Below are 12,437 nucleotides of genomic sequence, written 5' to 3'. Positions count from 1 at the left end.
TTTTCTATTCTTGCATTTAATTAACTGGATTATTTTAAAAATATGCTGATAAATGTTAGGTAAAATGTTTACTTTTTTGAAGCAGGAAGATTATGTTTTTCCCTACCTCACAGTCTGCATCTAAAATTCCAGATGTCTTCAGTCCTAATGTCAGCTCCTAAAATATTTTAATAATGTATTTAATTGGTGTGCTATGAATGCCTGTCTAGCCTCCCGCAAGTGCTTCTTAATGACTTATACAAGACTGGTTTCAGAATAGAACTGGTAGAACTATTAATTCATTACATACATGTGTGTGCCAGTTTGTTCAAGGAAAACTGATATTCAGAAATAATATTTAAAATCCTGAAGGTTTTGTCTTTGCTTATTTGTTTAATCTCTCTAGCAACATTGTTTTCTATTCAGCATTTGGTGGATCCTTTTGTTCTTCCCCTATATCAGGGGTGTCAACTTCCCAGCCAGCGGGCTGGATGCGTCACGCCAAAACTGCACCTACCCCATTGCCGGCAAAGGGGAAGAAGTCACGATACATCGTGACATGTCATGTGACGTTGTGAGTTTGACACCTGTGCCCTATATGGATTAATCTAGCTTTTCCATATTTTTTAAAAAAGAGCTTGTAAAAAACTTATGTCATGTATTTTATCTTTTTAAAATAATCATCCTACCATAGACCTTCTGCTGAATAAAAGTATGTTTATTTTCAAACTAAGTATGATAAAATAAAATAGGCCTATAAATTATAATTAAGTCAACCATGACTGTATACACTTATTTCTTCTCTTTCCTCTTTGATCTGATATGCCATAACTGACTTCATGATCCATGTATTAATATATTCTGAAATCAATTGTTCTGGATGCTTGTGAGCCTGAAACAGTAATCAGTTTGTGTGCTAGAGCATTTCAACCTTCCTAATGCCGCGACCCCTTAATACAGTTCCTCATGTTGTGGTGACCCCCAACCCACCATCCAGCTGGCTGGGGGGTATCAAAAACTTGACCCAAAAAAAGAGGAAAAAATGAGAAAGTATAAATGGTCCTCAACTTACAACAATTGGCTTAGTGACTGTTTGTAGTTACAACAGCACTGAAAAAGCGAATTATGATCATTTTTCTCACTTATGATTGTTGCAGCATCCCCAGGGTCATGTGATTTACATTCGGATGCTTGACAACTGATTCATACTTATGACGTTCACAGTGTCCCAGGGTCACATGATCAATGGCCAGGGGGCATGGCCAGCTGATCACTCAGGTTGCAGAGTGCCTGTGGGGGGGGGAATCTGTGGGTCTCTGGGATGGGAGTAGGGTGGGTGCCTGCCTTCCTTCCCTCCCTTCTCTCCCCTTGTCCCTTCCTTCCTTCTTTTCTTTCTTTCCTTCACCTCCCTCTTAGTCTCTTCCGCCTTCCCTCCCTCTTTCCCATTGTCCCTTCCTTCCTTTCCTTCACCTCCCTTAGTCTCTTCCTCCTTCCCTCCCTCTCTCCCATTGTCCCTTCTTTCTTTCCTTCCTTCCTTCCTTCCTTCCTTCCTTCCTTCCTTCCTTCCTTCCTTCCTTCCCTCCCTCCCTTCCATTGTTCCTTCCTTCCTTCCCTCTCTCATTGTCCCTTACTTCCTTACTTATTCTTCTTCCCTTCCTTCCTCACCTCCTCCATGCCCAGGAAGGGACAAGGGAAGGGGGACAGGCTGCCAGAGGCAGAGGAGAGCTCCGCCCAGTTCACTTGCTCAACTTCGCCAGAAAACAAGCCTCTTGCTAAGTTAGCAGAAGCCCCAGGATCAACGCTGGGCTACAGCTGATTTGCGCTTCTGCTAAATTAGCAAGCTAGCAAAGCTCAAGCAAGTTTGCTGGGCAGGAGCCAAGGAGAGCTGCTACAGCTGACCTGCTTCTTGGCTGCTCTGCAAAAGTGCAGATCAGCTGTAGAGGTTCACCCTGATCCTGGACAAGAGGGGAGGAAGGAAGGGCGGGACAAGGGGAAAGAGGGAGGGAAGGAGGGACAAAGAGGGAGGTGAAGGAAAGGAAGGAAGGAAGGGACAAGGGGAGAGAGGAAGGGAAGGAGGGACAACGATGGAGGCAAAGGAAAGGAAAGGAAGGAAGGAAGGAAGGAACAAGGAGAGAGAGAGGGAAGGAGGAAGAGACCAAGAGGGAGGGAAGGAAAGGAAGTTCCAGCCAGGAAAGGCTTGCCAGCCTGGCTGCCAAGAAACAGAAGAGCGCAAAGTCAAGGAGAAGAAGGTGGCGGTTTCCTCCCAAAGGGGGCTCTTTTTCTCCACCCCTTCTCTGGGTTTGTGGGGAATTTCTCATCACCAATGCTGACAGGTGCTGCTTCGAGTCCACCGTGAGCTTTCTTGCCCCCTTTGCTTCTCCCCCCTTCCCCGCTTTCGAGAGGATTGTGGCGCCCTTGGGAAGCCGATCGTGCTTTGAAGCTTAGGAGAGGAGTTCCTTCCTCCTTCCCTCCCTCTCTCCCTGTCAAGCCCCGGTGGGCTCGACATGAATGGGCGGAGGAGGAGTTGAGGACGGGCAGGGTGGCAAAGAGACCAGCGGCCGTCGCCAGACCTCCCAGCTGACAAGCGCAAGTTCGGGGGTCGCTAGCTGACGGGTGCAGGACTTGGGTGCTGCGTGGCCTCCCCTTCGCTGAACTGCGTGCACAAGAAATCAATCCAGTTGCTGCACAATGAGTCTCTGGGGAGGGTGGGGCTTTGCTCTGCACCTGCGCTCTTCATGCGTCCCCTGCAGGGCACATTTGGTAGAGTTCGTGCAGACTGCCGCCAAGTAGCATATTTTCCACAAAAAAGTGAGGTGGAGCGGAGGGGGGGGGAGGGAGAGAAGGCGGTTGACAAGCCCTGCCAAAGACCATCGGAAATATGTGTTTTCTGATGGTCTTAGGTGACCCCTGTGAAAGATTCATGCAACCCCCAAAAGGGTCGTGACCCACAGGTTGAGAACCGCTGTGCTAGAGCAAAGCTGTGTTGTAATGAATGTCTAACTCTGTTGGAGTAAAAATAGGAAGTCTTAAACCTCCAATTCCAAGAATTTTCTGGGTTCACTATGGCAATGCTTCCTGTTTTGGGGAAGCTTCATGGTAATTTCTACTGCTACCATTTTGTCTTCCAGGGTAGCTTCTACTGGCATAACCACTGACACACCACATCCCCAAGCTTAAAAGAAGGGAAAGATGATAGGACCAAGGGGGAGAGGACAGGAGAAGATTGGTTTTTGGCACACCACATACCCATGTGGTGTGCTGGAAGTTGTCTCTTTCTCATCTTCTCCTGACTTCTTTTCCTGTGTTCTCCCCCTCCACAGCCCAGATCTATTAGATGTGCCATAATAGTGCTACTTGTGTGGGTGAGAACTCTGTTGCACCTGTCCACAACTCCAAGGGCCCAGAAATTAGGAGAGATTGAGAGGAAATTGGTTTCCAATGCACCATATATGTCTGTGGCACACCAGAAGCAGAATCTTTCCTGCTTGTCCCAATTTCAGTTTACAGACAAATTTGTTTGTATAGCAAAAGTTTGTAACCCAACATAGTATATCTGCAGCACATACTCTTCCAGCAACCTTTTTGGGGAAGGTTCTTTTTTTTTTTTTACTGGACAAATAGGTACATCAGCAAAGAAGACATTGGACTATGAACATACATTTATTTCTTCGTTTTCTGCAATTGCCTCTGGAACCTATACAGGACTCAAGTAATGCTTGTAAATAAAATATTCACTAATAATGTCTGTGTGTTTTCAGTATGAAGGTTCATTTATGTATATATATTTTGAAGAATTGGGTAGAGCAGAAAGTTGGCAAGTGAAAAGCAAGTTGTCCATAGAAATAGTCATGTTGGCTGGCACAGCGTTCTCCAGATTTGTTACATCTTGTAGGTGTGCAACTCCCAGAGGTGTCGTATATTAATCTTTTAGAGTTGCTTGCAGAGTAGGACCAATAAGATAACTATAAATTCAATTATTGTGACAGGAGAATATTGCCATTATACTTTAATATTAAACCCAGGATAAGCAAAAAGTGATAATTGTTGTAAGGTAAGCTTATAGGCAGGAAAACTTTAATAAGTATTCATGTTGATAAATGAAATATACTTATTGAATGATTATGTATATGTATGCAATTTTTGCAATAATTGCTAATTTGTTCTAAAAGGCACAGTGCTTCAGTGGCTTAAATGATGCTAGAGAAGTCTATGCAGCAAAGTCTATGCTCCAGCAGTTTGATCCTTTCCACTGTGTGACAGAGTCAGCTCCCATCATTTGCCTCAGTTCCTGCCAACGTAGTAGTTCAAAAGCATGTAAATGCAAGTTGATGAATAGGTAACACTTAAGTGAGAAATGTAAGTAGATAAATAGGTACCACTTCAGCATTCCATGTTCCGTTCTGCAGAAACATCTTTGGACGATGCTAACTCAATGGCTTAAAGAAATGGAGATAAGTACCCAGTGGAGCAAAATCAACAGCAACACCTAGTAAAGAAGTAGCAACTACAGTATTTGAAAAAAGAAACAAAGTTTTTACAATAGTACTTGGAATGTAAAAGAAATGTGCCACAGATATTAATGGAAGGAAATTTCAAATTTAAAAAGCCTTCTCCAAAAATGAAATCCGTTTTTTTATTTCTTTTCTTCCATTTATTTGGATCCAGTTCTAAGAAACTGCCTGGACAACTATGCAGATGAGGACAGAACTATATTATTGACTCTGGTTTAATATGGATTCACCATGATACTCTTTAGTTTTGTCACTATTTTCATAGTCAGATTTTTCTTCACAATTAAACATGATAATCTCACTTGCTTTCAATGTATTCTGTCTGATGTCCTTGTGATACAGGTGCATTTTCAATAGTGGAATTCTGTCTGCCCAACTTAATTTTTGCAAGGTTTCACTATTGGCACTGACAATAATGCCCTATTTAATATCTTGGCAATTCCATGAAAAACACTGAGAAATAAAACTAACACTCTTTTTCCTGTTTCAATTTAGATTTCTCTCTGCTGTGGGCAAACAGAGCTGCTATCCTGAGCATTTTTTCCATTTTGTCAAACCACAAAAATATTTTTACTCCTATAGTTTTTTAAACAACTTATCTTTTTTTCTTCTAGCAATTCATTAAGAGCTAAGCAAAAAATATTAGAGAACATTTTAGCAGAGATATAGGCCTTCTGATATGACATGACTTAATTAGTGACCTTTCCCACAGGACAGATGTGAAATCTTAAAAATAGCAATTTGTCATGTAATATAGGGGAATTCATGATCTCAGCTGCAGATATTGCTCTAGGAAGAAGACAGTGGCAAACTGCTTCTGAAAAAACTTGTCAACAAAACTGCAGGAACTTGTCCAGGCAGTCTCTGAGAATTGAATAGAAGGGCAAAAAAATACAGTAGATGCTGCTCGCCTCACGATCACTAAACTTATTTTCTCAGGTTTTTGGAAAACAATCCTGTTAGAAGTAAAGTCTTCATCCTGGTTCATCCAAGCCGGGAATAAATAAGCAAACATGGCGACTGCTTTGGGAAGAAGGTTACAGTTTATTGCAGAAAGATGGTTCTTCAGGAAAGTGCAGAGGAGAGAGAAGAGAGAAGGGCAGGAGCACATGGGGCAGTAGGCTTTTATACCCCCTCTAGCCTTTTGTTTGGAATAGTTTCCTGTTCCTGTGGCATGAACCTTGAGGCTGTTTCTGAGTGTTTGTCTAGGCCTTGATATCTGTGGTTTAATTCTATTATCATATCCTGCTTCCCAGGTGATGGGGCTGACTCCTAGAGTTTGGGTGGGGTATGCAGATCTTCTCTTTTGTCTTCTTGATTGCTCTGGCTTCAACTTTCTGATGGTTTTACATTTGCATTTGTATGGGCCTAGCTCTTGCTTGGGGCAGATTTGGGGCCAGGTTTGGTTTTAAAAAGTCCTTTTGAGGAAAAATATATTATTATATTTTTCTGCCCTTTTTAATATTTCTTCTCTGGGCTAACTTTCATCAATCCTAAATTACCTCATTTTGTATAACATTATCTAGATATCTTGAATCTCAGTTACTACTTGAGATTTGGTTGTCAACTTGACCATAACAACCAAATAAATTGACCGAGAATATATAAGGATTTGGACTCAGTTTTAAAAATAGCCTATTTAAGGCATACAATTTGAACTATCAGTGGTGACTAAAGACAGGATAATTAACAATTATCTCTTTTCATTTACCAACTTTCTTTAGCAAGGCAAATTATCTTGAGATATTGATTGTAAGATTAAACCATGCTTCATTTGAGATTAGCCTAATACACTATGACAATTTTAAACATATGTTATATAATATTGTTCAGAGGTTCTTATCAGATAGTATTTGCTACAATGTACAGTATAATCTTCTATGGAATAAAATCCATCATCTTTTATGGAATAAAATATTTATTCCATTTTGTAAGCTTCCAGTCTTATAGGAAGATAAAGACTCCCCTGAGCTGATTTCAGCTACTGATCACTACATGTTTTCTTGGCAACTATACAGAAATGATTTTCAACTGCACTCGTCCATGATGGTTTTATTTCTTTTTATTTTTTTTAATTTTTCAAAGCTCTACCCCGTAGCTTTTTTAGAGGTCGCCATCCAAATACTAGTTCCAAATAACATTTATTTTCATAACAGAACTTTACAGGTTGATGGATTTGCAACCACAATTGGGATCAGAATTTCTGTGACTAAGCAAGCCAATTGTTGAGTGAGTTGTACCCAATTTTACAGCCTTTTTTGCCAAGGTTGTTATTATATCACTGCAGTTGTTAATGAACCACATTGTGTTCAGTGAATCTGGCTTCCCTCATTAATTTTGCTTCTCTGAAGTCAGCTGGGAAGGTCACAGAGGGTGATCACATGATCCTGGGAAATTACAACCATCAGATGTACCCATTTTACAACAGTGACTTTGAGCGCTGTACAAAAATTAAATGCAAAACAGTTAAAAAGCTCATGATGCTCACAAATGATATCTTTCAATCCTAAAACCACATAAATAACAGAGCTTGCCTAACTTCCTGGCTCAAATACCTGGGAGATAGTCAAGTTTACACAGTTGACACCATCTGGATCTTGGAGGTGGGGGGAGAGGTGTTTTTCCATAAGGCAGGTGCTGCCACATAAAAGGCACAACTCTTGGTTCCAACAGGATGACTGTTTAATAATGGGATCCAGTGCATGCCCTCTCTGCTAGTTCTTATGGATAAAGCAGAAATAATGGAAAAAAGGTAGTTTTACAAATAACCTAGCGTAAATATACATACATAACATTTGCCAGCCATCAAACTTTACTGTTCCACATCTTTATCGATGATAGTATCTAATATGGTAATGAAATGTTTGCAATTCAAAATCAAGCTAAGAGAATTTTAGAGAAGACCATGTTTAATTTTTTTTAAAAAAATAGGTCAGTTAGGAGGTGCCAACCATAATTTGTGAGAATGTTTACTCACAGTGTAATATATAATTGAATTATGTAATTAAATAGCCTTAATAAGACAATATGATAGGAAGGCATAATGGAACTGAATATGGAACTCAGATTTGTGAAATAAATTTGTTTTACTGTTATTGTACAGGTAATTCTTGAGTTATGACCATTTTTCATTGAGTGTTTGAAGTTATGGAGGCATTGAATGAATGGTACATAAACTTAGTTCCTGAGCACCAGCATGCAGCATCCCCATAGTTGCATGATCAAACTTTGAAAACTTGAGAGCCTACCTGCACTTATAAATGCAGAGGCCTTCAGTTCCCACAAACCCACCTAGCACTCCCGCCATCTCTGCTCTTTTTGGATACCTTACATCAGGGGTCCCCAACCCCTGATCTGTGGACCAGCACCGGGCCGCAGCATGCCAGAAATCGGACCATGCAAACAAATCCCCATCCCATCTGTGGGATGCAGGCAGTACATGATACCATGCCCCCTCCGGTCCACAGAAAAACTTCTGTCCATGAAACCGGTTCCTAGTGCTCAAAAGGTTGGAGACCTCTGCCCTATATAGCTAAGACCTTCTGAAGCAATACAAGAACGGTGCACCTTCCATTCAGAAAATACTATGCTCCATTATCAGGATGTTTGGAAAGCTTTCAAAAAGGTTCTGAGGCCTTCCAAAGCATCACAAGAATAGGACATGCTAACTGTGCCACCACTGCGCTGAAGAATACCACTGTGAAGGGCAACCAATGGACAAAGATGGGGAGGAGATAGGCAGCAGTGGTGAGATCCCTTATCATACTGAAGTTTGGGACTGAAAGAAAAAATGCCAAAAAATGACCTAGCTTGGGCTGAATCCTCACCGAACTACTGGCAGGATTCAGTTAATAACAGCAAAGCCGAGTTTTGGAATTGCCATTGCTAAGCAATGTGAATGTGTGATGTTTTGTCTAACAACAGCATTGCTTAGTGATGGAAATTCCAGTTCCAATTAACATCATAATTCAATATATATTATCTGGAGTCTAGAAACGTTCATCTGAATAGTGTATTTTGTAGTTCTAATCAGAGTATTTTTTTTACTTGCAGAACAGCTCTTCCATACAAATCATGATATATTATTCTTTATATAGAATATAGTTATGAAATTGTATGCTTCTTTTATAGTAATATGATTAAAAAGCTTGAACATTGGGGAGAAAATTCTATGATAAGGGAATTATACCAAAACTATGTAATGTTGGGGTCCAATGTGATATAATGGAATAAGTTGTTCAATATAGCAACAATACTTCTTAATAGCTTTGCTTCTAATTTTAAAACAAAACAATTCATAGGACTTGCTGATCAAAAAACACCTACATAAATTTCTTTACCCCCACCTCTCTTTCGAAAGCTATATTAATTGTTAAGATGTTAAGCTTTACATATTTTTATAGAAACACAGTGGTTTCATTTTTTTTTTTTTTTGCTTGTCTGCATCTCCTTGGAATAAAAGGTAGATTTAATAAGAGAAAGAGGTAAAAGTGAATGTTTGCATAAAGCATGTCTTTAAGGTAAAATAAAGAATTAGAAATGAAAATACCTGATAATAGGGGCAAGCTGTTTGTACAGTGTCACATCCCTCTTGACTAGACTCTGGGTGGAAGGGCAAAAGGTGTGGAATGTCTGTTGTGGAAAAAGGAAATGACTGTCTGTGCTCTTAAACTGTAGACTCAATATATCCAGCTGACAGTCTGGCTAACAAGCACTGAAGTACAAAGGCCATGAGGCTGAGAATAGTTAAGTCTTAATTTTAAAGCAACTTGGCACAAATCCCCCTTCTCCTGTTTTTCTTTCTGTTTTTTTTTTGAAAGAATAATTATGTGGTTTATAATTTGGCTACTTTTTAACTGGTGACTTTCTGCTTTATTTCAGAAGTGTGTTTTCAGAAAACATTGGCTCTGAAAGAGTCCAGAAAGGAGTAAATCAAGTTGGTGCATAATGAATCATTGGCTCAGCTTGAAAGAGCTTTCATGACTGGGCCCACATCTACCCTTCACTCCCTGCAACCAAGCAAACTGCAGCTGAGCGATGGGCCAAAAAATCTCAGGGAGCATAAAGTCTGTGGATGTTCGGGATCCCCCATATAGACCAGTTAAACGAGAACTGAGGGGACCAGATTTCTGCAAGCCTGCACGATTGGATATGTTGCTAGATATGCCCCCAGCCCACTTGGAGATCCAATACAAACATGCTTGGAACAATGACGATCGATCTTTAAATATATTTGTGAAGGAAGATGACAGACTAACCTTTCATAGACACCCGGTTGCCCAAAGCACAGATTGCATCAGGGGAAAAGTTGGCTACACAAGGGGACTCCATGTTTGGCAGATTCACTGGCCCACAAGGCAACGAGGAACACATGCAGTAGTTGGGATCTCAACAGCAGAAGCCCCTTTGCATTCTGTAGGATATACATCATTGGTTGGTAGCAATAGTGAATCATGGGGCTGGGATCTTGGACGGAACAAACTTTACCACAATTGCAAAAACCAGCCTGGAGTGACCTATCCTGTGTTTTTGGAACCAGATGAGTCTTTTGTACTTCCAGACTCCTTATTGGTGGTTTTGGATATGGATGAAGGAACCCTTAGCTTCATCGTGGATGGACAGTATCTTGGAGTGGCCTTCAGGGGCTTAAAAGGGAAAAAACTGTATCCCATAGTCAGTGCGGTATGGGGGCACTGTGAAATTACAATGAGATATGTCAATGGGCTTGATCGTAAGTGTTACATTAACATTTTTATTCTTTCCAGAATATGTAAAGATACTTGTTACATTGCCAAGCTGACATTGTCTCCATGCGAAATGGCCTGACAAGGCAAAAGTACACCTGCTGTTCTATATCTATCTGTCAAAGTATTTCTAAGGCTCATCACTGTGTTGATAGCTGCAGCTTTGAGCTGCAGGAAAATAGGAATTAGTTCTACAAGGACTGCTGTTTCTCTTTATTATGTGTATGTGGGTGATATAAGGGCCCAAAATAGAATGAATGCAGTTTTTTTTTATTTTGTTTCTTTAAAGAATTCTGCAGTAGTAAGTGTTGATTGTGAAAAACCAACATAAATCCCATTGATATTTCAGAGTAAAAGGTTTTGCAAAATTTATATCTGTCTTTGAGATTCAAACTTAATAAGTAGATTAATACAGGAAGCTTTCGAGAACCACTTCTAAGTATATGCATAAAGATTGTCTTGCATCTGTGGTTTTTCCTTACTTTCTTTTTTTCTTTACATTCACAAAAATGATAGGATTTTGTGTGGGTGGGCTTTATAAAAGTTAGTGCTGCAATATATTTGTACTGCCTTCACCTTCTTGCATGCTTGTACCGGATGTCATTGGGTCAGCTCAATTGGGAGGCTCTATGAGGCTTTCTCATAGCTGCTGGTCTTCAAAACTGCTTGCTGATCTGGAAAAGCAGAGAGTTGTTCCATTTGCATGATGTGACTCCATTAGGCACAGTTTTCTCCATTAGGCACAGTTCTTTCATAGTCTCGAATGAGGAGCCTCTCAGTTGTATCACTGCGTGTTAGTGTTTCTTTTTAATTACTCCCAGCAGAGTGAAGTATAAGCAGCCTGCAGCACCACAAAAGGTCCCTGCAAAACCCACATACCCTTCAAGGTTTGTGGTGATATAGGGATGAGTTGTGCTCTTTTTTTTTTAATCCTTGAAAAAAAAGTTCTACACAAAAGCGGTGCAGTCATTATGAGTGGCCTGTGAGCAGCATGAGTATTCAGCAGTGTGATCAGGAGGCCATTAGTTGTGAAAGACTTGCACTGAAGCTGGCAGGAGCCATTTGGCAAAAGTAGGGTTCATCACTGGCTCAATCAGCTGCCATGAAAAGCCATGTATGCAACTGAATGCAAGCCGTATATGTGCTGTAACTGAAGGAAGAAAAGGAAGAGCAACTACAGATATTTTGCTGTGGGAGAAAGAGGGAAGAAGTCCTGGAAGAAAGTAAGCTCCACACCATAGATTCAAGATTTCATTTGTCATTTTGGCACCTATGAGAATAACAAAATATGCTTTATTTTGTTTTGATTTTAGACATTTTTTTTCTCCATTTGTATTAAGTAAGACCTAAATATAGTGTGTTCCTTCGTAGCTATTGAGCTTTCCAATGCTAAACATTATACATTTCTGAAATAATTTCTTCGTATGATTGTTACAAATCCATTTTGAGCACCATTTAGCTATTTGCTTAAATGCTGAAAGATTTCAAATTAGTTAAACCAGTGTTTCTTAGAGTTTGTATAGTATGCATGCTGCCTGGTATCTTAAAGTTGCTGAGATTAAGAAACACTGGATTAAACTAATAGGCAATTCATGTGGTCACTGCTGCCATGTCTTCTGTGTGTGTGCATATATAATAAGGTGTCGACTTATTACCAATCGCTTAGTAACAATTCAAAGTTAGAACAGATCCCCTTCCCCAAACTACTTACAATCCGGATTAAAGTTCTGATGATTAATTCCCGCCAGTCACACGACTGCATTCTGGGTACTCGGAAACCAGCTTCTCATTTACGGCCATTTGCACCATCCATGCAGTTACACGACCATGATTTATGATGGGGTTTTTTGCCGGAAACCAGCATTTACTGGTGGTTTCCAGCAAAAAACAGACATTGCAAACAATGAGTTTGCTTCACAACTGCCATGTTTCTTAATGGCCACTGTAAAAAAGCTTATAAAATTGGGTGTACTTACATGGTGACCTGCTTAATGACCAGCATGACTGATGAGCATAATTCTTGGCTCAATTATAGTTGTAGGTTAAGGACTACCTCTCATCTTCTCGATTTTGAATCTTCCACATTGAGTGACATAATCCAGAGCTTTCCAAATTTACCTTGAAGTGGCTTGTTGGGGCTGAATGTCACTAAATGGTACCATGTTTGAACAGAGATTAAGCTTGAAACTATTATTATGGAAAG

General features: G+C 40.2%; 1 protein-coding gene across 2 annotated transcripts in view; it reads left to right on the top strand.

The window, feature by feature from the left end:
• The window catches only part of SPSB4 (splA/ryanodine receptor domain and SOCS box containing 4), a 243,419-nt gene that overhangs the window by 169,320 nt on the left and 61,662 nt on the right, over positions 1-12,437 (top strand). For both annotated transcript variants that reach the window (XM_039342464.1, XM_039342463.1), the window contains exon 2: positions 9,372-10,221. In XM_039342464.1, coding sequence (XP_039198398.1) covers positions 9,528-10,221 — 694 coding nt within the window. In that variant the 5' untranslated portion in view covers positions 9,372-9,527. The remainder of the gene's footprint in view (positions 1-9,371; positions 10,222-12,437) is intronic.

The sequence above is a fragment of the Crotalus tigris genome, unplaced genomic scaffold (assembly GCF_016545835.1).
Source record: "Crotalus tigris isolate CLP2741 ecotype Arizona unplaced genomic scaffold, ASM1654583v1 scf7180000017792.2578787, whole genome shotgun sequence".
Classification (NCBI taxonomy): domain Eukaryota; kingdom Metazoa; phylum Chordata; class Lepidosauria; order Squamata; family Viperidae; genus Crotalus; species Crotalus tigris.
This window is presented reverse-complemented; position numbering and strand designations above follow the sequence as displayed.